Below are 26,585 nucleotides of genomic sequence, written 5' to 3' on the forward strand. Positions count from 1 at the left end.
TTGCCTGCCTATTAAACATTCAGCTTCTTTGCAAGGATGACTTCAAAGTACATCCTCTACCCTGCCAGAAGTCATCTTGGTTTTCTGCACTAACTACTAAAATAGTCACTTTTCTGATTACAGGTAAGTAGCATGATCAGATTCTGAAGCAATCCTTCAGAAACTGTCCTAAGGGACTTGGGGCCTGGGGCAGGGGAGGGGTACAGTAAGGCAGACTGTGTGCCTGGGAAATGACAGGATCAAAACATGTGATCAAAAGGGCAAAATTTGAAATCAGAAGGCTGGGTTGAAATCCTGGCTCAGTGGCTTCTAGGAACAAGTAGGTGGTCTAGTGAATGCTGGGAACTATGCCTGGACTCAGGAAGGCCTGCCTTGAAATCCAGCCTCAACCACTTACTAGTTGTGGGATGCTGGGCAAGATGCTTGATTGTTGTTTGCCTCAGTTTTCTCATCCATAAAATTCCCATTTAATATTAATAGGACTAATATTTAATATTAAAAGGACTATTTCCCAGGGTTGTTGTGAGGATCAAATGAAATAATAGTTGTAAAGCCTTTAGCACTGGAGAATATTAAGCACTATATAAATGTTAGCTTTGATGATGATGACAATGATGATCCTTATAATATGGCAAGTCACTTCACCTTCTAGGCCTCTGTCTCCTCATTAGTAAGATAACTTCCAAGGCCCAATCCAACTCTAAGTTTCTGATACTGAGAAGCAAATCTTAAACACACTGCTGAGTGTCCAAGAAGGGCATTTAGAAAACCTGCTGTGCTTCAAGTAAAGTAACAAAGGCAAATCTTGCAGAGCACCTCCATTTGTGTGCTCCAAGTAACCCCGCAGGTCTATGAAGGAGGACAGCGAGACACTTCCTTTCACTAAGAGCCCCGGATGAGTTGTCACTCCACTCTGGAGGAAAAGGATACTGTGGGGAGAGCCCACTGACATTGTCTTCCTGATGAGGCCTTAGATCTTGAACCCTGAAGACCGTCAGTGGTAGAGCAGGCCAAAGAATGACAGTCCCAGAAAAGGACATCTCCAGAAATTACTCCACCCAGGATTTCAAACCTCCAGGCAGTGTAACAAAAAGCATACCTCCTCATGTTCTGAATTGGGCCTCTACCAAGTATAAATAAGTGCTCCATAAGGAAATCAAGTCATCCCATCAAACACAGCCATGGAGACTGGGGCACCCAAACAAAGGTTGTTGTCTACTCAGCTAAAGCTCCTGAAATGAGGCACTATAGAACCATGCTATAATCAGCTCATAAACTGAGGTGTGAATGGAGATGCAGAGGTGAATCAGAGGATCTTAAGATGGTAGCTTTAAAACTAGAAGGGACCTAGAGGTTAGTGAGAGTATCCTGCAGATGAAGAAACTGAGGCAGAAAGTCCAATGACTTCCTTTCAGGTCACACTAGTAAATATCTGAGGTGGGTTAGTAGACTTATATTAGCAACCATATTAGTCAGTAGCAAGGAGTTGGAAACAAAACAAATGTCTATAGATTGGAGAATGACTAGAGACTACAATATGTGAATATAATGGGATATTATGGCATTATAAGAAACAGCGATCATGATGATTACAGAAAAGCACAGGAAGACTCACATGAACTGATACAAAGTGAAATACAAAGAACTAGGAGAACAATATATGTAATAGCTATTAACAATCTAAAGAAAAGAATAATAAAACCACTAAAACTGACTACCCTGAAATTATAATGCTCCAAGTCAAAAATGACCTCAGAGAAGAGATCTAAGAAGACATATCCTTCTTTTTTTTTTCTGCAGATATGGGCGGATAATGGGCATGGAACACTGCAGAAAATGTTGGCTTTTTCTAAGTGTTGGTTATTCTTATTGATGTAGGGTTTTTAAATGTTTTTTAAAATTCTGTTATAGAAGACAGCTCTCTAGGAGAGAGAAATATACTGAAAAATATAAGTGATATAAGAATACATGCTTTCAATAAATTCACTACAAATTTTTAAAAAGCTCACGTGCAGTTTTCAGCACTCACTAATGACAATCTTTATAAATTTAGAAGTAGGTGGGACCTGAGAGAGCAACTAGTTCAAACCCTTCCTTTAACAGAGAGATTAAGTGCCTTGGTCAAGGTCATACAGGTAGGAAGGAGTGGAATGAGGATTGGACTCTGTAGCGTGATTCCAAGTGGAATTGCTGGTTTTCTCCCATTCTCCTTAACTCGGTAGGACTTTTATCCCATAAGTTCTGAGTCCCCAAAACAAACACAGTCCTTCCATCAGTGTCACTCAGTATCTTACCTGAGGTGATAAGGAAGATCCCGCCAAATTTATAAAGCCGAGCGTTGACAAAGGGTGCCCCGCATACCAGAAGGAATACCCCTACCAGGCTGGCAGTGACACCTAGCACGATGAAGACTGTCCAGAACCCTCGGTACACTAGACAAATGAGAAAAGAAAATGAAATGATTGAGAAAACGCCTAAGCGCAACAGAAGGCCACAGCCATCTAGCAAGCCAAACTTAAGCTCCAGCAGCAACATGGCCACAGATATAGAGCTGGAATCAGTCTGGTGTGATTCAGATGTTTGCTCACATAGAAATAATGTTTCTCTGCCCCTCCAACTTGCTTTACCTTCCTTTCCTCTCCCACATCCAAATAAATCTGGAATGCATTATTATTTTGGGGTTAGCCTGATGGCATGTTTGTCCAAACTCACCTGCAAAGACACCAGGAGGAGACTGCCCAACTCAAGTGAGTTCATTGGACTCAGTCCATAACAAGTGAGTCCAAGTACCCAGTAATGGCTTCTCCATAAAAGAGATCCTCTTCTCAAGTAATAATTATACCCTTCATTTGCACATTATTTCAAATCCTAACCCCAAAGATCCAAAGGCAAATGGAACACCAACAACATCTAGATGATGAATAGAATGTGACCTATTTCCTCCTCCAATAAATTTGCTCTTTTGGGTGAAAGAAGACTATGGAGTTGGAATCACCATTACAGGGTTGCACCTGACTTTCCAGATGCAGCTCTAGTCCTCTGTCTCATCACCTCTGGTGTTCCACTGAGATCACAAGCTGATCTATAATTCTCTTCCCTTTCTGTCTCTGTCAAGCATCTGGGCTACAAATTGGGGAATATGTTTCAAAGCAAGAACTGATTTCTACACATGGACAGATGGTTTCAAGAAGAGTTCAAATCTACTTATACCCATGGCTAACATTGAATCAATCATAACATCATAATGTTCTGTGTTAGGATGGCATATGATACATTTTCAAAGCACTTTACCATCCCTTATCGCACTGGAACAAAGTGCTTTCTCATCCCTAAAAAAAGAGTATACCCTGCTTTGCTATCCAGAACCAAGGCCTCAGTGATTGATTTCATATCTGGTGCCATCTTATTTTTCTAGAATGATTTCCCATTGCTCCCCCTCATACACTCCGTTAATAATCAAACTAGTGTCTATGGCATTCCCTGTACCTGACATTCTGTGCCTGTGGGTCCCACCCTTGAGACTTGATGCAGGTTGTTCCCTTTGCCTGAAAACATTCTGCTCTTTGATCTCTGAGAAGCCCTAGCTCCCTAAAAGGCTCCACTTCAATGCTGCCTCTTAGACAAAGCCTTTCCTGAGCTCCATATGTGTATATGTGTGTCTGTGTCCCTACAACTCCACCAGAAGGGGGCTACCCAATATGGTCCGTTTGTTGGTCACTGGACAAGAACTTCACATTTTTGTACTTATAAATACGATTCTTCTTGGTACTTTTTCTAATTCTTCCCACCTTACACATTTCATGACATCCAAAGGAAAGTATGCTGAATTCCATATCATCTAGTTGATTCTGAGACCTCATCAATGTGAACACTCCTTCCAAAGACTCAAATCATACCCCAGTCACGTCTGCTCATCCTGTGCAATGATTGTCCATGTCCTTTTATAAATCCCCAAGACACAGCCAACCTAGCATAACTCACTTTTTGGTCTTTGGACAAAGATCTCACATTTAGAATACAAAAAGTGAAGTGGATGGTTATAGAGGGCCTCAAGATGGTGAGATTCACTGTCCTCTCTAGCCTATACAAAGTTCTAGTTTTTATCTATGTGTTGGTTATTCTTATTGACGTAGGGTTTTTAAATGTTTTTTAAAAATTCTGTTACAGAAGATAGCTCTCTAGGAGAGAGAAATATACTGAAAAATATAAGTGATATAAGAATACATTCTTTCAATAAATTCACTACGAATGAAGCATGTCAGAAAAATCTTAAGTACAGTCCCAACAACAAGATGGTTCTGCTTTCCAAGGCCCCACTTAGCTCAGCCTGCTTACGTACAAAGAGACTTATCACTAATTGGCCAGACACTTGCATATGAATCCCGTCAGCGGAAATTTATGAAATAATAAAAACTACAAAACTGCTTCTGAATCTGGAGCAGGGAGGATGGCAGAGTGAGAATACAAGGGACAGAGGAGGATGTTAACGTTCTACACAGAAAGAAAAATCTTTAGCACCCATTAGTAGGGAATACTGTGGAGTCATTTTCCCTGTTGCAGAAATGAGTCCATATACTTGCTGCTGCACACCTTTTAGGTAACTGAGGGAATTCAGGGCCACAAAGCAAAGCCAACTGGCTTGTACAAGGATCCAGTTGACAACTTTGGTTTGGTAATTCTGTGTGCCAGCTCATTGAAGCAACGGGCTTTGGACCATGCCCCGTGTGTGGCCTATTTCTGTTCTGTGTCTACAGTGACATAAAGCAAAATGAGATGGAGTACAAAGGTCAGGGTGAAAGAGAAGAAGAAACATAAAGCCTGAGCACTTTCCAAACTTACCTGCAGTCGCATCATAAGAAGGATGTGGTAAAGGTCCCAGAGCAATGGGCATAGGAAAGAGATAACCGGGGCGGCACTGCTTGGTACGAGGCTGGTTAGCTACAAAAGGAAAAAAGAAAAGCAACTAGAATCTAACAAGCATCCAATCTAACAGAGTTTTAAACCTCTGCAAATTATACATTTAACAATAAGCCAAAGCGATAAAGATGATTAGTGAGGACATAACCATGAAGGCAGCTAGGGTCCAGTGACTAGTACCCTGGGCTTGAAGTCAGGAAGACCTGGATTCAAATGCTACCTCTAACACTTACTGAGCAATTTCCCCCCTCTATGGGTCTCAGGCAACTCTGCAAGCCTATCTACTGAGCCAGAGATGTGTGCAATCTGCATTGGGGAAGGGAGTTCCCATGCCCAGAGTTCCTTTTGCACATTTGTATAATTGGAAGCTGGAAAGACACTGCAGGATTCAGATTAAGGCAGTCATCCTCCATTACCCATCCTCACAGAGGGAAGCAACAACATGGAGGCTCAGAAGGAAACAGCCTCCAAAGAAGTCCCCAAAGCCAGCCTTCCAGAATTGGTCATGAAGCCCAACAGGACATGTTCATAGTTTTATCTATCTTCCAACCAAGATAATGCTCAACTCCAGAGATCAGAGCTTTCCATGGCACACTCCAAAATAGAATCCATAATGATATAATGTGTGCCAAACCATCTGGCAGGGAGCTGGAAAGGAGCTGCTCGAGGGACTGGCCAGAGTCTGCAGCAGTGACAAGAGAAGTGCCATCCTAGGACAGGAGCACTAGAGAAGTGTTGAGTGATTAACGAGACTGCTGCAATTAGTCATTAATGAGAGGCCACTTCTTTCCCTATGTTCCCTAGTTAAGAGGAGCATATCATTATAAGTGGACACTTGTCCCTACCCAAATGTCTCTGGAACTCTTAGTGAATTGATTATCATTAGTACAAGGGAATCAAAATAATTGGACTTAATCTGCTTCTATTCTACTCAACACCAAAGAGGAGTGAGGATCTGTCTGCTCTCTAGTGAAGTGGGCAACAAAAACCACGGAGTGTGGAAGCTGCCTTCCTCTTAGCTCGGCTTTGCACGTGTACCTAGCGCACCAAGTCTATAATCCAGCTCAGGCATAACCCCCAAAAGAAGGCTCTTTGCTATTCTGTGCCCTCACATGAGAAACATTTCAATAAACTCCATTGGATCACTGCCCTTCTTATCCTTACCTGGAACTGAGCTCCTCCCCAATGCCTCCTTGTCCACAACCCCTAAAGGTGCCAAGCCCTTTAGCATCTTCCTACCCAATGGCTTCTTCATTTGGCCTGGGCTGCTAAGTGTTGTTCCCCTTGTTCCACTCCCTGATCCCACCCCTCAGCAAGTTAATCTTCCTAAAATGTCTCTGTTGTCAGGTCACCTCCTGATAGGGCCTCAAGGTCACTCCATAGAAGGGCATACTGAAAGAGGTGGGGATATTTACCCTGGAGAAGAAAAGGCCCTGACGTGTGCTTCAGGTGTATGAAGGGCAATCATGGGGATTTGGGGCCAGAATGGTTTGGTCCCTTCTTAGAAAACAGAACAAGGAGGGCTATGTAGAAGTCACAAAAAATCTGAAATATAATCGGGAGGCCAAGGGTAATGACCACCTTGAGGGGACAATAGGTATTGCTCTTCTTTGGAGATTTTCCAATACAGTCTGACCAATCACATATCAAGGGCATTGTGAACATTCTGTTTCAGGAATGGTTTGGATTTGAAGGATTCCAAAACCTCTTTTAATTCTGAAATTCTGTGATTTTGCTCAAAAGCCTTCATGGGATACCTAGGGCCTATAAGATAAACTCTCATTCATTAGCCTGGCAATCCAGGCTCTCCACACTTTGGTTCCCACTTACCTTGACAACCTAATCTCCTACTACTTCCTAATATGAAATCCTGGCTTCAGTTCGACAGGTCTATTCACTGGCCTCCAAACACCTTGGGATCTTTTCTCTTGCCCTGCAATTCAGCTCAATTCAAGGTACGTTTGTTTAAGTGCCTCCTATGAGAAAATCCTGCCTCGGAGTACTTTTCTGCCCACTCTTCAGTTGCTATTCTACCATCTCCCTTCTGAAGCCCTTCTGGGAATTTCCCTAACTCTTACCCCTGACAAGAATCAACACTGTCTGGATTCAATGCCTTTGTATCCTCATCTTGGATTATTGAGCTTTTTATCTGTTCACAGCTTGGATCTAAACTAGTCTGCAAGTGTCTTATGCTCCCTTGCATTCCCCACAATGCCTGGCCACATTATAGATAATAAATAAAAGAGGAGCATGGGCTTAGATTCCATTTTACAGATGAGGAAACTAAAGCCCGGAGGGGACCTGGACCCTACATGTCCAAACTGAACTCATTATCTCTCCTCAATCATCCCCTCTTCCCAACTTCCCTCTGACTGTCAAAGGTACCACCATTTTCCCAGTCACCCAAGCTGTCATCTTGACTCCTCACTTGAACTCATCCATCTTCTAAGCCAAGTCCCAAATCTTGTCCATTCTCCTTTCCTAACATTTCCCATATACATCTCCTTCTCATCACCATTTGAGTTCAGGATATCTGTCCAATAATAGTTTCTCTTTGCCCCAACCCTCCTCCTCCCCCCTGTCCATTTTCTACTCAGCCACCAAAGCTCTAACCAGGGCACTCCCCGGTTTGCCAAACACCACTGATTCCCTTTCTTCTAAAATCAAATAAAAATTTCTCTGTCCTTTAAATTGCTTCAAACATCACATCTTTCTCCCTTTTCAATCTGTTTCACATCACACACCCCCCATTCACAAGCAGGCATTCTAGTATACTTGCTGTTCTCCCACCTCTGTGTCTTCTCATCGACTGTCCCTGAAATGCTTTCCCTCCTCCCCTCTGCCTCTTCACATCCGTAACTTCCTACAACATTCAGCTCAAAGATTCAGACACTGCTCTGAGATTAACCAAGAGTATCTACTTGTACATATCCTGTATGACATTGTTTTATATACAAGCTGTCTCCCTCATTCGAATCTAAGTGCCTTGAAAGCAGGAACTACATTCTTTTTTTTTTTTTTTAATCCCCAATGATCAGCACAAGGATTCTTTTTCCACCCTGGATCCTTTTGGCAGTTGGGTAAAGCCGAAAGTCCCCTTCTCAGAATAGTATTCTTAGATGTATAAAATAAAATATAGAATTACAAATTATAATGAAATAAAGCTATACTTTTTTTTATCATCCTAGTTCATGGACCCTCAGAAATCTGTCCACAGAGCAAAGGGTCCATCAACCCCAGTTTAAGAACCATTGGCTTTGCCCAATGCCTGGCACGCAGTAAGTGTTTGATAAATGTTTACTGATAGATTAATGGATAAATGAGTTTTCTAGGTTATAGGATCATTAATCTGGAGATAGGAGGAATCTTAGAGATCATCTAGTCCAACCCACTCATTTAACCACTGATAGAACTGAGGTCAAAAGAGGTTAAGTGATTTGCCCATAGACCACACTGGTAGTGAGTAACCAAGCCAGTATGAACCCTCTAAAAAATCCCATGGCCATGGGCCTTCTGCAGAAACCAGTGAATGAAAACAGAATGTGATGTCTTCTGAGCACAGGCCTCTTAGAGCTCAGGCTCAGCACCTCGTATTCACTACCTTCCAATTTATAATCCCCATATGACAGAGCTTCCCAGAAGCCATAAACAAGTCTCTCAGTTGCACTCACTGAACCAGAATTTCCAGACGTTCCCATGGGTGCCCTCTCCTGAGAACCAGCATCTCCAGAAGAAGCCTTCGTGGTGGAATGTGAGGACATCTGTTGAGGAGTCTCCGGAAACACGTTCCTACAAGAAACAAAACATGGCAACATTGGAACTTGTGGTTCTTCCAAAAAGGAGTCCCTTTTGGACACGGACTAGCTGGAACGTTGCCTTAGCTTTCCAGGAAGTGGGAAGCAAACTAATTGCCTAGAACTAGGCCCAGGGTGCATCCTGATTCATAGGCTATAGAGAAGGAAGGGACTTGAGAGATCACCCAGTCATTTTATGGATGAGTAGATGAATATTCTCAAGATCCCAGAGCCAAAATGTAAACTCCGGTCTTCTGACAACAGAGCACACCAAGGGTCAGTTAGTAATAGCTTGATGTCAGCTAGTTAAGGGCCCCCAGGCATCTGCTGGACCCTCTGCTGGTTAACTATTTTATCAGCGATGGAGACAAAGGTGAGGGCCATGAAGAAGGCGGCCCATCAGATGTGGAGATACCACTAATCTGTCACATTTCACAAGAGAGATGGAATCCGAAAAGATCTTGATAGTCTAGAACAACTGGAGAGAGCAAATAGGGTAAAAATTAAAATGGATACAGAGTCTTACATTTGAATTGAAAAACAATCAACTTCACAAATACAACCCATTTTCAGCTTACCTGAAAATTCCCTGGAGATGTGAACCAAGTACAAGCTCAGTAAAAGTCAGGATTAAACTATGGCAATCCCCAAGCTACTGGGAACCTATTAACCTGCATTTGGAGATGTGCAGTCTCCAGGCCCAGAGAGCCAACAAAGTGCCCTGGACCAAATATAGTCTTCAAACTATCCTCTTTGGTAGCATGAAGGGGGTCCAGATGAGAAGAAGCAGCATCAAAAATGACCCAGAGGTCATGACCTAAAAGGATCCAATGAAGGAACTCAGAGATGTGGGGTGTGTAAGCTGAAGGAGCAAAGACAGGGATGGGGGAGGCAAGATAGGGAGAGGAAGCCATCAAACCTTGTTGCATGGAAAAGGGAATAGACTCATGCTGGGTGGCCCCAGAAAGCAGAGCTAGGACATGGGGTAGGGATGGGGTCACAGAAAAACTCCCTAAGAAATGAAGCTGCCCAAAAGTGGAGAGCGCTATCTCAGTAGCTTCGTTAAAGGTCTTCCCAGCAAAAGCTGAATGGCCACTTGTTGGGGTGAATGTTTAAGAAGGGAATGTTGTTCACTTAGGTTTTGGCCTAGATGGCCCCCAAGTTCCCTCCAATTTTGAGATCCCATGATTACAAATCAAGAAATACTTGTTAATTGCCTGGCAAAAACCTAAATAGTAGGTGGGAGTTGCAAATAACACTAAATTACAGACAAGAACCACTAATGGTTTAACTCCTGATTAAAAATGATTCAACTCATGGGGAAAAAAATAAAAGATCCCTAAAATACTCCAGTCTCAAATGGGGATGTTTGTTTGAATATCCTTCCCATTATCTACTCAGGTTGATGTACTTTTTTTTTCTTAGGGCTGTATCAGAAAACCATTTGGACTCGAGCTTTCAGTTTAACTAACCATAATGCTCCAGTCCTACTAAGAAACATCTTGCAAACCTCTGTGAAACCATCTGTCCCAATATGTCTCTATAGTCATCCAATGGGCAGAGATCCAGGATTCCCCTGTTCTCTTGATGTACCGGCCTCATTGTTTGGGCAGAATGGTTCCAGGTGAGTCTGAAGCATGGAAAAATGGGCCACCAATGTGGATTGGTGGGCCGGTTTTTCTCCAAATTTCTTGGTCAAGATGGCAGTGGCTGAATAAAAGTCTGGATTCTAAAATCCTGTCTACTTTCTTTAATTGCAAGGAGTGCAGTGAGTTATGGACTTACTTTTCATTAAAATGAAATTTAATTATCGTATTTGCCTAGATACTGGCCTCTCCCAGAAACAGGCTGTACACCTTTGAAAGAAAGGAAAAAAATCACAATCAGATTTTATACAAGACAGATCTGAGGGAAAAGTACAGCCTATATTTAAATAAATGTAGTGCATACATACTGTGCTCCATAAGGATATATGTTAAGTTTAGAGACTAAAAGAGTATTTCCCAGCAGAGAATTCTGGATAGATTCCCCGAAATTCCTCCTAAAGTACACTGAAAGTCCCCAGCTAGAGGCCAGGGAGCGACATCCTTTTGTGCCATTATTAGCCTGGAATTATGGTTCCAGCTTTGCCAGGACAGCCCAACCTTGCCATCACCTCTCTTCTCAAATACTTCCCTTACCCAGTTTGCTTCCACTTGGAATTCTACAACTAGAGGAGCATCACATCATGAGGTAGAAAGATCCCACTGATGGGGAAAGGAGAAATGGAGACAGCAAAGACAGTAGTTTTGACTATGGATTTCCCTGAGGACCAAGACTATGACCCTTCTGTGGGAAAAAAAAAATCTCCCTTTTCTAGGGAGTGCAAGCAGACAGCTCCCCCACCCAGAACTAAGGAAAAAATTATGACATTCAGGCCGCCCATACAGGATTGTACTCCAAAAGTACATGATGACAACCTTGATTTGGTTGTTGTTAATCCAGACCCATGATTTTATCACTCTGGTCACCTCCTGGTATCAGGCTCCCATCCCAGCTAACTCAGCAATTCTGGTCTGAGGGAGCTGCCTAGAGCCCTGAGAGTTTCAAATGAGGGTAAGCATATGTCAGAGGCATGTCTTGAACCCAGTTCCTGATGGTTCTGGGATCTCTTCCTATGTCATGCTACCTTTCTAACCATTAAACATGAGCACCATGACAATATTGAGCTAAAGCCATGATCTGCATCTGAGTTCCATAATGAAAGAGCCCTTTAGGGTGGACCACAGTTCATTCAGGCTAATCAAAGGCTGCTTTCGGAGGTCTGGGGATAAAAAGCCCTCCCTCAGAGCTTAATTCTAGAAACCATTTTCTTAGTGAATGAATGGAGTATTCGGATCCATTTTTCTCTATAAGCCTTCCTGGCCACTTGCTTTACCAAATTCCTCAAACGCAGTTAATCCCTGATCTACTGCTTAAGGTATATAGCTGAGGAGAAGCCATGTGGTACAATGGTGAGGAGGTCAGCCTTGGAATCCCGCTAAGCTGGGTTCAAGACTTGCCTCTGACACAGACCAGCAGTGTGGACCTGGCCAAATTAGCTCCCTTATCAATGCCCCAGTCAACTCTCCAAGACTGCAAGTTGCAGATGAGTAGCTGTTGCATACTACCGGTGAGACTTTCCACATAAGGAATTCCCTGTACTGATGAAATCTCAGGTCTGGACAGAACACAACCATATTTTTGAAAATATGACATTTGGTTTGAAATAATAAAGATAATGAAAGCCTCAAACATTTGGAGAACCTAGCATATCATCTCCAAGGAAATAAAATACCTCTCCTGACACTTCAGCCTGCCATACTGCAGGATCCTAGCTAGGATCCTAGACCATTCAAAATGAAGAGAGAACTTAGCAACCATGGAGACCAACCCCCTTGTTTTACAGAGGGTGAAACTGAGGTTCATAAGAGATAAATGACTTGGTCAAAGTCACATGCTAGAAAGCTTGGAGTACAAAGCAGATCCCCTGACTCCCAAGCAAGTCGACAAGCAAGTCTACAAGTTCAGAAAGACCACTGGACCTCTCTTTCCCTTGCAAGCCTCAGTTTGGCCTCCCAACAGCAGTGTTTTCCGGGGGGTGCTTTGCCAACATCCAACAGTTTCATTTCAATCATTGTCAGGTGCTAAAAGTATGAGTTAAAGTGAAAAGTCTAAGAACCATCGTGTACTATTTTTGTGCCAGTTTCCTTGGACCCCAATTTTTTTCTTAGGCCATAGGAGGGAACTCCTGGTAGCTTTTTATAAGGTTTATTTGATTGCTGCTTACCATCTCAGTGTCCAGAGTTCCATTTTTAGATGCAGGCTTTCCACAGGCCTCTGTAGCTAGCAGCCAGTACTCAGTTCCGAAAGCGATGAGGAACAGAAGAATGCCAATAACACCAACAATTCCTGCAACCAGGGCACCAATTCCAGTTTTCATGCTCGAATGAGTGGCTTTGGTGTTCCTTATGCCCACAAGAGAAGTTCTGAAGTGATCAGCTGTCAGGGACTGCCCAGCTTTGGGATATAGGGAGGAGGGCACTATTTTAAGACTCAGATGAATATCATTTTAGGATTGGTCCAAATCATGGAGGGCTCCAAGAGCAGTGCTATTAAAAGAAGATGACCTTGTTCAGCCAAGTCATTGGAGTATTAGCTAAAAAGTTTCACAAGCGATCCAAAGAATCTAATGAGGGAAAAAAGGCACATTCGTGTCCCAAAAGAAGGTTGGCTTCTACAAACCTTTGCAATCCAATTACATATTATCCCCACTCATGGCCCCTACAATCCACATCTTTGCATAGGTGCTTTGAAGGCACAGCTTAAATGTCTCTGCTAAATAAGAACGATCTTCCCTGATTTCCCCAATTGTTAATGTTTTCTACCTCCTGAAATGACTTTGTCCTGCCTTCCATACATTGTAGTGTAGGGTAAGGCTTCTAAAACTGTGATTTGTGACCCCATGGGGGGTCTTGTAACTGAATGTGGGGATGTTGTGAAATTATGATTTATTATCAGCAAATGTTTGATTTGTATACCTATTTATATACCCATACACCTAGGTCACATAAAAATTTCTTGGTTATAAAGAGATTGAGAGTGGAAAACGTTTAAGAAGCCCTGGCATAAGGTTATTCATCTGGCCACAGGAATCCAGAGATCTCCCTCAGCAGAATGTAATCTTACTGAAGTCAAGGAGTGCTTTTGTTTTGCTTTAGATCCTTCATATAGAGAACAGTGCCTTGCACATGATAGGTGTTCAGTAACTGCCTCTTGAATTGAATTAGGTTAAGTGAAGAAGGCTAGATACCAAGTGCTAATAGTTTTTTTTTTATTCCACAAAGTTTATTTTGTAAAATTGCAAAGGGAAAAAGTGGTTGCCTAGAGGAATGCCAGTAATCTTGACTGTTGGTATTAAACTCCTGGAATAAAGGTATTCCATAACACATAGCATTCAGCTCAATGCATCCTTGCCCATAATAAGCACTTAAATTTTGGCTAAATTATTATTTGCATAAGTATAATAATCACATTACTGAGTGAGAAGAGGCACATGCACTCACTATGCATATATGCCTACTAGAGAAACTGAAAGTTCTTTCTTCTTCTCTTTGCAAAGTACCCAGAGTTTAACAATAATAAAACCTAAAAAAATGCTCTTTCTTCTCTATCTTAGCTCAGCATGGTAACTCAGCTATGTTGAATGAATGGGAAGGTTGAAAAATCCACATGAATTCAGAGGCATCTGAGAGATTCAAGAGAAGCAAGCAGCCTTAGAGAAAGATGGGAGGAGCAGCAGAGAATCAGAAAGGAGTAGACAACTGGAAGGGATAGCAAGGGCCAAGGGAGATTCCCTTCAAAAATGATGGAGTGAGGGCAGGATGATATACTTCTGGTGGAATTGGGAATTGGCTCAGCTTTCCTGGAAAGAAATTTGGAATTATGTTTCCAAAGTCACCAAACAATATGTCTAGTAGGTCTATATCCCAGAGATCAAAGGAAAATCAAAAGAACTCATATGTACAAAAATATTTGTGACAGCTTTTTTTTTTTGGAGCAGGAAGGAACTGAAAACTAAGGGAAAGTTCATCAATTGGGGAGTGGTTGAATAAATTCTAGTATACAATGTAATGGAATACCATTATGCAATGGTACATTGAAGAGATCATATTTTGGAGAAAATTATGAACTGATACAGAGCAAAATGAGCAGAACCAAGAAAACAATTTATAAACAATACTAAAAATGAATATCTTTAAAAGACTTTAAGAACTCGAAATCAAGTAAACAAGAATTTACTAAGTACCTACTAGGCACTATATTGCTATGCTGAACCCTAGAAAAACAAAGAAAGGGAAAAGAGAATCGGTCTTCAATGAGCTCATGGTCTAATGCAGGAGACAATATTCAAATGACTCCATACAGATAAGCTATATATAGGATACATTGGGGAACACAAACAGAGGGAAAGCCCTGGCTTTAAGGGCGATCTGAATAGTCATCCTGTAGAAGATGGACTTTTGGTTGGGCCTTGAAGGAAGCCAGGGAAGCCAAGAGATGGCGATGATGAAGGAGAGAATTATAGGCATGGGAAGTCAGAAATATCTTGTGGGTAGAACAGTAAGGAGGCTATCACTAGAACAAAGTATGCAAAAGTAGGCTATAAGGAAATAGAAAAGATAAAAGGGAGTTAGGTTAGGAAAGATGCTGAATACCAAATAGAGGGGTTTATATCTGAACCTGGAGGTGATAAGGAATCCCACTGGCATTTTGGGAATAGAAGGATGACAGGGTCAGGTCTCCACTTTAGGAAGATCATTTGACAGCTGAATGGAGGCTGGACTGGTGTGGGAAGAGACTTGAGGCAAGAGAGACTACATGATATACTGATGAAGAATATTACTTACCCACTGACAAGTGATAGACTCTTGCTAGAGAATGAGACAAACGTTTTTGGAAATGACCTATGTAAGACTTTGGTTTTTTTGACTACACATTTTATTATAAAGATTTCTTTTTCTTTTGTTTTCCAGAGGTTGATGGGCTGTTATTGGTTCTTGAAGTGGACCAAAATGACATCACCATATTAGAGTTAGCATGTTCCACTGTAGCTGATCTAATCAATATGAGCTCAGAATGTTCAGCCACAGGTCAGACACAAATGGTCCCTCTGAACATTTGGAGGGAACTCTCTAACTTTGTACACCTTGCATTTCTTTTAAGCTAATTCAATTCTGCTTTGCTCATACAGCACAGCACCTTCTCTGATGAGGGCACACCATGCTGGGCGGTCCTGTGCCAGTGTCTCCCATGTCACACAATTGATTCTAAAGTTCTTAACAGAGACCTTGAGAATGTCCTTCTATTGCTTTTTCTGACTACTTTGTATGGTAGTGGGAAAGAGAAAAAATGAATGCTTTTTAATTGGAAAAAATAACCGCTAAAAGAAAGGCATAAGGATGGAAAATACAGGATCATCAGGATATAAGAAAGAACAAGACCCTGGGGGAATCCACTAGAAAATCAGGATTGGAAGGATAAAACAAAGAAGAACCAAGTAGTTTTTGAACACCAGCTAAAGGCACAGCTCAGAGTAGTGGGGAGAATTGATCCTGAAGCCAGGGAAACTTTGGTTCAAGTATCACTTTAGACAGGAACTGTCTGTATGGACCTGGCCAAGCCACCTTACTCCCCAACGCTCTAGGCCAATAGTTCTTTAAAAAGTGAAGTCTGGAGACCCAGGGTTTTCCCAAGACCCTTCCAGGAGTTTTGTGAAGTCAAAACTATTTCTATAATAATACTAAAAACATTTTAATTTCTAATAGAGTAAATACTAATAGATGTGACACACATAGACAATAGCTCTTTGGGGAAGGGAAAGGTCCTCAGTCATTTTTAAGAATGTAAAAGGATCCTGAGACCAAAAAGACAGTTTCTAGACAATTCTCTAAGACATATGCAAAAGCTGCAGAGAAGGCACCAGTCCCCATTGGTAGGAAGAGTTGTCTCACCTAGGAGTTCCTTTTCCTTATGAAATAAGATATCTAGACCCTATACCAAATATATTCAATGTAGGGAAACAGGGGAGTTGATGGGGGAAAGAGAATGAGAGGGACACATGAAGTCAGAACTATCAGTCACAATCCTTAGTTTCACTGACCTTGTGGTCTACTACAGAAAATAAAATCTACCACAAAACTGAGGACATAACCAAATCACCTATAATCAAGGAAGAGTTGAACTGTAAAGCAAACATAGTATTTAGCTAGTACGGAAACAAGAAAGACACTTCTGGGCTGGAGTACCAGCTCAGTCTTGTGAAAGAAGTTCTGGCAACAAACATTTGTTGACTATCCGTCCCTTGGTTACTAAAAACCCAGAGAATCCATCCACAAGGAGAGTGATTAGGATGGGGAGGTAGGTAGCTGCTCACCATGCCACAGGAAGAGCAGATAAGTAACTGAGGATGTTTAGGCTGCTGAAGAGAAAAAACTTAGAATCACATGACAGCTGTCCAGTACTTGAAAGGTATCTTGCAAAAGAGAGATTAGCTTTGTTCTCCTTGATCCCTGAAAACAGAATAGTGCAGTGGTTGGAGCCTGGGTCAAAGAGCTCATTTAGGTTTGATGTCCTAAACCTTAGGACAATCTCAAAAGAGGGGGAATGAGCTACCTGGGGAGGAGAAATCCCTCATTGGCAGCTTCAAGAAAGGGCTGGATGGTTATTTGGAGAGGCTGTGACACAGTGTCCAGGCTGCCTCTAGATGGAAGATCTCTTCTAGCTTTGAGGATTTGAGAGATTGCTTAAAACAGTGATATAAAGAGATGTAAATGATGAATGATAGCCGAGTATTCCATATTCAGCACAGATAAGGCAGATCTCGATGGACTGGGCAACAGAGAAGGGGGGGCAATGGAAAGAGAGGGCATTCCTCCCCAGTCAGCTGCCTTTAAGGGATTTTCCCCCCAACTGTTCCACATGCTCATATCAGAGAAGGAATTCTCCCCTCCCATAAGCCTGAGAGTCAGCTGCGAAAGATCCATTAAAAAGGAGTCATGGCCCCAGTTGACCATGGCTTAGCAAAGATTCCGACTAGGGTGTGACCAAGAGGCCCAGGGAGGAGAGGGGACACGTTCTATTCCTTGTCTAAAAGCTCACCCCTATCAGCAAGCAGAGGGGCCTTTCCTGATCACTGCTTTCTTAGAGACTGGGGCTTCCACACCAGAGGCTTCCCATTACCTGAGAACTCACCAGGCTCCAGGTTTTGCTATTCTTGGGTCCAACACCTTGACAGTCCCACAAAGGCACTTCTCTCAATATGATATAAAAGCCTTGTCTTCAGTGGTCTGTGTTACCAGCTGAGTGTGCTAATCAGTCTTTATAAAAAGAAGCTGCATCAGTGACAAAGAACTGGTGACTAAAATAAGATTGTGAGGATTGAGTAGCTGGCAGCCTGTGGAGAATTAGCCAGTCGGATCTGATTTCACTCTACTCTTAAAGGCCAAGGCCAATTTCACTGAAAAAGTCTGCTGGTGACAGCTGAGGTCTCAAATCCTGAATGTTCAACAAAAGCAGGGCCTCGACTTAAAGCCTCTTCTGGAATGATCAGACTCTGGCTCAGATAGATGCAAGAGGAGCAGCTTCCTCTTATCTGACTTAGTAAAATGAGCCTTGGATTTGGGGCATGAAGCTCTGCATTCAAGTTCCAGTTCTGATACTAACTAGCTCTGTGACCCTGAGTAACTCATCAAACTGCTCTGTGTCTCACTTTCCTCCGATGTAAAATACACAAGTGGACTACATACAGCAAATGGCCTCCAAGGACACCACTGGCCTAAATCTATGATCCTACAAAAATTAATCTGTCAACTACTGCTTGTGATGTGGGCATGCCAAAAAGCCACTTTGAACATGACTGCAATTTATCTGCCAATACCAGTTGCACACGATGAAGAAGAGACATATTTCTACTAAGAATGTGACAAGATACTCCACACCAAGTTAGCATATGCCTCAATACTCAGCGATTCCAACGTGTGGTGGGTACCAGACAAGGCACGTTTGGTATCGAAAAATCAAAGAAGCCACATGGTTAGGCTACTCAGAAGCTTCATGCCTGTTTATCATAATAATCTCCTTAAGAACAGTAAGGAGGTTTCAGACATGGAGAGCACTGAACAACCATCAAAAAATGAAACGTATGTTATCTTAGCAGAGAAGAAATGGATGTTTACTGATGAGATGCTCAGCTGTCAATCAGTTGTCTTTCTACAATTGGTTGATCTAGATGAAGTCCTCCAGTAAACTGGGCGGTCCATCTATGAAGAACTGATGGGAGAGACACAGCCAAGGAATACACAGGCTAAGAAAGCCTGGCTAGAGTGCCATCTGTCTCAATACAGAGAATCCCTATATCAAAGAGTCTGAAAATCCACCAAAGTAGTGAATTACAACAAGGATCATCTATTTGAAAGTTTTCCCAGATTGGACTCTGTTCTGGATAAGAAATCACAGATAAACTTTACATAATAGAGTAACTAAGCACTTAGATATAGGACTCAACCTAGTGTCATCCTCAACTTCTTACTTTCTCTCATCTTCCATATGAAATTATTTGGCAATTCCAGACAATTCTAGTTTTATAACATCTCTCCGATGTGTCCCTTCTACATGAACAGCTCATGTTCATGGGATATTTGATCACTTGCAAAGCCCTTTCCTCACCATACTAAGAAAAAAGAAGTAAAAGGATTCTTAGCCAATTTTATAGATGACAAAACTGATGCTCAAAAAAGCAAAGATGTTTAGAATACCAAATCTGGAAGGGACTTCAGAGGCCAAATAGTTCCAGTCCCCTGTTTACTTTTAACTATGATAGGGACAGTGACTTCCTAAAGCCACACAGCTAATAGGAAGCAGAGTCAACACCTGAACTCAGATCCACTGACAGAATACTAAAAGAGTGAGGAAGAGGCTATGATATGTGGTACGTGCATTGACTGTGGCAGCGTACCAGACAGTGCCACCGATGGCAGCCAGTGGGCATCAGCAAAGCCATGAATACTCTTCAGGTAAATGATATATCTCACTTCTTGCCAACTGTTCCCAGGATCAGGAACTTGAAAGTGACATTAAAGATCATCTAGTCTGATCCCCTTATTTTATGGAGATAGCAACCAAAATCCTGCAAATTAAGTGACTTCTTCAAGATCATATAGGTAATACATGGCAGAAAGAAGATTTGAATTGAAGTCCTCCGGCTCCTCTTTCTATTGGGTTTTTTCTAGGTTGGCCTTACAGAGTCACTGAAAGAATTTCTTTGGAAACTTCGCACTTCAGTTATTAAACAGCATTTTCTCTTTCAAAGTTGAAAACACTTCAAATGCATTATCTCACTTATCTTCATGAGTACCATCCTGTGAGAGAGGCTTGTGCTGTTGTCTCAACGGACACAAGAGAAGGGCCTGGCACTCTTTTAGCTCTTGGCATGGCCCCAATGTCTACTCCCTGCTCAACAACTGCCTCTGGAGACAGGGAGGTTCCTTCCCCTCGGCATTTGTCTGCTCTTCCCCAGCCCTCGCTTCTGTAATATGGAGAGGCTAGAAGTTCCCTGTCATCAAGGCCATCAAAAGGTCAAATAGGCTGCTCTGGGAGGCGAGGGGCAAGAGGCTCTGAGGGGGCTGAGATTCTGGAATTCTGGGACTACCAGGAAATCTGTTCTTCTCAGCTCCTACACCTGCTACTTCCTAGTGCAAGCTTGGGGAAATGAAAGCATTTACATCCATTTGTATGTAATTGAGTAACATCCTACTAAACCCTAATTTAAGGCATTAATTTAAATAATACTGTTGTCCTTAATTAAAGGGGAAAAGTTCTGCTTGGTTCTCTTCATCACGTTCTATATGAACACTGTTCATTTCCTAGGCAGTGATGGTGCAGATGCAGTTCTTTGCCTATGTGCCACAGAAGCTGGCTCTTCTTAATAGTCAGAGACTCCTGGCTGCCTTTCTGCCAGTCCTGCACTGGGTAACCTAGTCTGGATAGGACACACTAAAGCAGTGGTCCTCAAACTTTTTAAACAGTCCCTCAGACTGTTGGAGGGCTGGACTACAGTAACAAAAACTCATACTCTGTCTCTGCCCCTCAGCCCAATTGCCATTACCCGGCAGGCCGCATAAACGTCCTCAGCGGGAGCATCTGGCCCGTAGTTTGAGAACCCCTGCCCTAAAGCATCGCAAGTCCTGCTATCTTGCACCAATTGACATCACAGCAGAAATCAGCTCCAACCTTATATTTGGTCAGCAGGTATTACAGTTGCAAGGTCTCATTATTCACACATTTCCAGCAGCATAGCCAGAAAGGCATTTTGTCCAGATCATTTCAATTCATTCCCCTTGTTTTATGGAAAAGGACAACAAGACTCAAGAGAAATGATCTGCCCAAGATCACAGAACTCCCTAGTGGCAGAGCTGAGACTAGGACCTGGATACCAAGTCCTAGATCTGTTAGCTCCCCCCATGCCACCCTACCATGCCCCCAAAATCAGGGGCAGCAGCATCTAACTCATATTAACCATCTCCCTGAAAAGCAAGTTTCTAACGGTGATGGTGATCATCAACAATAAATGAACCCCCATCCACCAGTATATCATTTGCTTAAAAAAGGCCAGAGGGTTAAAAGGTGACGCAGGATTAGAAGACAACAAATATACTGATTTTCAAAAATGGGAAAATAATGAAGCCTACCAACTATTTGCCAGAGAGTTTGGTTTCAATTGCTAACCAAATTCTAGAACACACTGTTGAAGTGATGCCTTGCTTGCGTTTAAGAAGAGAAGCCATGATCCCACAGAGCTAGCAAGATTCCTTCAAGAACAAGTCATGTCAGGCCAGCCTCATTTCCCATTTTGTTTTGTTTTGTTTCATTGAGGGGGACTGGGTAGCTAGAATGGGAATGTCATATAGCACACCAGAATTTCACAAAAGCATTCAACTCTCTCTCGTACTCTCTTTGTGAACAGTATAGAAATATGTAAGCTGCATTAGAGCAAATTAGATAAAGTCAAAATAGAATTAATGAAAAGATTCAAAGAGTAGTCATAACAGGTTGATGAAGAACTGAGGAAGACCTCCAGTAGAATAACTTGGGGATCTGTCCTTGGTTCAGGGTTTTATGGTGACAGATGAAGGCAACAGATGGCAAGTTTGTTGAATCTGCAGATGAGATTGAAGTGGAAAGGATGACTATAATGTCTGATGAAGTTAGAATCTAGTCAATAATCAATAAACATTTATTAAGTGTCTACCATGTGTCAGGCACTGTGCTAAGTGTTGTGGATACAAAAAGGGGCAAAAGTCAGTTTCTGCCCTCAAAGAGGTCACAGACTAATGGAAGGGACAAAAAAAAAAACAACAACCAAATATGCACAAACAAACTAAAGACAGGATAAATGGGAAATAATTAACAGAGGGAAGACACTGGAATTAAGAGGGATTAGGAAAGGCTTCCTGTAAAAGATGCTATTTTAGGTAAGACTTAAAGGAAGCCAGGATACAGAGATAAGGAAAAACATTCTAGGCATAAGTATAGTCAGAGAAAAGATCCAGAACCAAGAGATGGAAGGTCTTGTTCACAGGACAGCAGGAGGTCAGTGTCAATGGATCAAAGAGTGTGTGTCATAGAGTAAGGTATAAGAAAACTGGAAAAGTAGGAGGGGGTAGGTTATGAATGTTTTATGGAAAACTCACAGATGGCAAGTAGTCAGAGAAAAGCAATACAAGGATATTCTCAAGGTCTGTTAAGAATGTTAGAATCGATTGTGTGACATGGGAGACACTGGCACGGGACTGCCCAGCATGGCGTACCCTCATCAGAGAAGATGTTGTGGTCTATGAGCAAAGCACAATTGAATTAGCTCAGATGAAACACAAGATGCACAAAGTTAGAGTGTACCCCAAATGTTCACAAGGACTATTTGTGTCCAACCTGTGGCAGAGCATTCCGAGCTTATATTGGTCTGACCAGCCACAGTTAGACATACTGTAACTCAACTTCAACATACTGATGTCATTTTGGTCCTCTTCGAGAAAAGGGACAACAATAGATAGGCCCCTGAGAATCAATTAAAAAATTATTAGAAATAATCCACATTTAGCAAAGCTGCAGGATACAAAATAAATCCACATAAATCATCAGCGTTTTTATACATCACTAACAAAATTCAACAGCAAGAGATACAAAGAAAAATTCCATTTAAAATAACCATCAATAGTATAAAATATTTGGGAATCTATCTGCCAAGGGAAAGTCAGAAACTAAATGAACCACAACTACAAAATACTTTCTAAACAAATAAGCAACTGGGAAAATATCAAGTGTTCATAGATAGGTCGAGCAAATATACTAAAGATGACAATACTACCTAAACTAATCTTTTTTATTTATTATCAATTTTTATTTATTATTAATTTATTTTGTTTTTAATTTTTAGTTATTATTTTATTATATTTATTTTATTCATACTTATTATATTAATATTTTCATTTATCATTTTATTTATAATTTATTTATTTTGTTTATAATTTATTTATTATCAATCAAACTCCCAAGAAACTATTTTACTCACCTAGAAAAAATAACAAAATTCATTTGGAAGAACAAAAGGGCAAAAATTTCAAAGGAATTAATGAAGAGAAAAGCAAATGAAGGCGGCCTAGCTGTACCAGATCTAAAACTATATTATAAAGCAGTGGTCATCAAAATCATTTGGTACTACCTAAGAAATAGAGTAGTTGATCAGTGGATTAGGTTAGGTTCACAGAACAAAATAGTCAATGACTATAGTAATCTAATGCTTGACAAACCCAAAGACCCCAGCTTTAGGGATAAGAATTCACTATTTGACAAAAACTGCTGGAAAATTGGAAACTAGTATGTCAAAAAGTAGACATAGACCCACACCTAACACTTTATACCAAGATAAGGTCAAAATGGGTTCATGATCTAGACATAAAGAATAATATTATAAACAAATTAGAAGAACATAGGATAGTTTACATCTCAGATTTGCGGAAGATGGAGGAATTTGTGACCAAAGAAGAAACAGACTTTATCATTGATTACAAAATAGATAATTTTGATTATATTAAGTTAAAAAGGTTTTGTACAAACAAAACGAATGCAGACAAGATTAGAAGGGAAGCAATAAACTGGGAAAACATTTTTACATCCAAAGGATCTGATAAAGGCCTTGTTTCTAAAATATATAGAGAATTGACTCAAATTTATAATAGTTTAATCCATTCTCCAACTGATAAATGATCAAAGGATATGAACAGACAATTATAAGATGAAGAAATGAAAACTATATGTGCTCCAAATCACTAATGATCAGAGAAATGTAACCACACCTGTCAGATTGGCTAAGGTGACAGGAAAAGATAATGACAAATGTTGGAGGGCATGTGGGAAAACTGGGACACTAATACATTGTTGATGGAACTGTGAACAGATTCAACCATTCTGGAGAGCAGTTTGGAACTATGCTCATAAAGTTATCAAACTGTGCATACCTTTTGATCCAGCTGTGTTTCTACTGGTCTTATATCCCAAAGAGATCTTAAAGGAGGGAAAGGGACCCACATGTGCAAAAGTGTTTGTGGCAGCCCCTTTTGTAGTGGCCAGAAACTGGAAATTGAGTGGATGTCCATCAATTGGAGAATGGCTGAATAAATTGTGGCATATGAATGCTAAGGAATACTATTGTTCTATAAGAAACGACCAGCAAGATGAATACAGAGAGGCTTGGCGAGACTTACAGGAACCGATGCTGAGTGAAAGGAGCAGGACCAGGAGATCATTGTATATGGCAACAAGAAGACTATACGATGATCAATTCTGATGGATGTGGCTCTTCAACAATGAGATGATTCAAACCAATTCCAATTGTTCAGTGATGAAAAGAGCCATCTACACCCAGAGAGAGAACTGTGGGAACAGAGTATGGAACACAACATAGCATTCTCACTCTCTCTGTTGTTGTTTGCTTGCATTTTGTTTTCTTCAGTTTTTTCCCTTCCTTCTTGATCTGATTTTTCTTGTGCAGCAAGATAACTGTATAAATATGTACACATATATTGGATTTAACATGTATTTCAACATATTTAACATGTATTGGATTACCTGCCAGGGAGGGGAGGGAGTGGGGGGAAGGAGGGAAAAATTTGGAACAAAAGGTTTTGCAAGAGTCATTGTTGGTTCTCCAATTGATAAATGGTCAAAGGATGTGAACAGACAATTCTCAGATGAAGAAATTGAAACTATTTCCACTCATATGAAAGAGTGTTCCAAATCACTACTGATCAGAGAAATGCAAATTAAGACAACTCTGAGATACCACTACACACCTGTCAGATTGGCTAAGATGACAGGAACAAATAACGATGAATGTTGGAGGGGCTGTGGGAAAACTGGGACACTGATGCATTGTTGGTGGAGCTGTGAAAGAATCCGGCCATTCTGGAGAGCGATTTGGAACTATGCCCAACAAGTTATCGAACTGTGCATACCCTTTGACCCAGCATTGCTGCTATTGGGCTTATATCCCAAAGAAATACTGAGGAGCGGAAAGGGACCTGTATGTGCCAAAATGTTTGTGGCAGCTCTTTTCATAGTGGCTAGAAACTGGAAGACGAATGGATGTCCATCAGTTGGAGAATGATTGGGTAAATTATGGTATATGAAGGCTATGGAATATTATTGTTCTGTAAGAAATGACCAGCAGGAGGAATACAGAGAGGCTTGGAGAGACTGACATCAACTGATGCTGAGTGAAATGAGCAGAACCAGAAGATCGCTGTACACTTCAATGCTGTATGAAGAGGTATTCTGATGGAAGTGGATATCTTCAACATAAAGAAGATCCAACTCACTTCCAGTTGATCAATGATGGACAGAGGTAGCTACACCCAGAGAAGGAACACTGGGAAGTGAATGTAAACTGTTAGCACTACTGTCTATCTACCCAGGTTACTTATACCTTCGGAATCCAATACTTAATGTGCAACAAGAAAATGGTATTTACATACATATATTGTATCTAGGGGATACATGTAAAATGTATGGGATTGCCTGTCATGGGGGGGAGGGAGTGGAGGGAGGGAGGGGATAATTTGGAAAAATGAATACAAGGGATAATATTATTAAAAAATTACTCATGCATATATACTGTGGGAAAAATTCTAAATTAAAAAAATATATTAAAAAAGAGTCATTGTTGGAAAAATTACCCATGCATATGCTTTGTAAATAAAAAAATAATTAATTATATCTATATCTATATCTCTCTATATATGTATATAGATAGATAGATAGATATAGATATAAATATATAAAGAATAGATAGGGAGCCACTGATATTTATTGAATAGGGATCAGGAAGTGACATCAAAAGGTGTGCCTTATTGTCCACTTGCATTTTTGTTTTCTTTCTCAGGTTATTTTTACCTTATTTCTAAATCTGATTTTTCTTGTGCAGTGAGATAACTGTACAAATATGTATACATATATTGTATTTAACGTATACTTTAACATATTTAACATGTATTGGTCTACCTGCCACTTAGGAGAAGGGGTGGAGGGAAGAAGGGGAAAAGTTGAAACAGAAGGTTTTGCAAGGGTCAATGCTGAAAAATTCCCCACGCATATGCTTTGTAATAAAAAGCTAAAAAATGGGGATAAAAATAGTGTTCTACTTCCTAGGGCTATTGTGAATTTCAAATGAGAAATTTTTTATGCATTTAGCACAGAGATTGGAACATAGTAGGCACTTAATAAATATTGATTTTCTAAAAAAAAAAAAAAAAAAAAAAAAAAGAAAGAAAAGAAAAGGTGTGCCTTAGGAAAATCACTTTAGTGGCTTAAAGTATGGAAAAATTGGAATAGGAAGAGACTTGTGGCAGGCAGCTCTACCACCAGTCTATTGCAATAGTCTAGAATGAGGTTATGAGGTCCTACACTAGGGTGGTGGCAGTGTCAGAGAAGAGAAGGCAACTTATTTAAAAGATATTGCAAAGGTAAAATAGCCAGATCTTAGCAACAGATTGAATATGGGATGGGGAGGTAAGAGACAGTGAGGAGTCCAGGATGACCCCTAGGTTGCGAGCCTAGAGAGTGTTGCCTTCTATAGTAACAGAGAAGGTAATACAGGAGGAGGGTTTAGGGGAAAAGATAAATGAGTTCTATCTTAGATATGATGACTATAAGTTGACTTCTGGACATTTAGTTTAAGGTATCTGAGAGGCTGATGGAAATGTAAGATCGGGGATCAGCAGAAAAATTGGAACAGGAAAGCAA

At 41.0% G+C, this 26,585-nt stretch overlaps 1 protein-coding gene across 2 annotated transcripts in view; it reads right to left on the reverse strand.

The window, feature by feature from the left end:
* LOC141548414 (transmembrane protein 182-like) overlaps positions 1-26,585 on the reverse strand; it is a 55,555-nt gene that overhangs the window by 18,725 nt on the left and 10,245 nt on the right. Inside the window, exons 1-4 of one of the 2 annotated variants that reach the window (XM_074277281.1) lie at positions 12,520-12,814; positions 8,589-8,706; positions 4,840-4,938; positions 2,295-2,432 (exon numbers count right to left, since the gene is read on the reverse strand). In XM_074277281.1, coding sequence (XP_074133382.1) covers positions 2,295-2,432; positions 4,840-4,938; positions 8,589-8,706; positions 12,520-12,672 — 508 coding nt within the window. In that variant the 5' untranslated portion in view covers positions 12,673-12,814. Of the gene's footprint in view, positions 1-2,294; positions 2,433-4,839; positions 4,939-8,588; positions 8,707-12,519; positions 12,815-26,585 lie in introns of those variants that run through there. The other variant, XM_074277282.1, reaches the window with a different exon arrangement.

This window comes from Sminthopsis crassicaudata, chromosome X (genome assembly GCF_048593235.1).
Source record: "Sminthopsis crassicaudata isolate SCR6 chromosome X, ASM4859323v1, whole genome shotgun sequence".
Classification (NCBI taxonomy): Eukaryota; Metazoa; Chordata; class Mammalia; order Dasyuromorphia; family Dasyuridae; genus Sminthopsis; species Sminthopsis crassicaudata.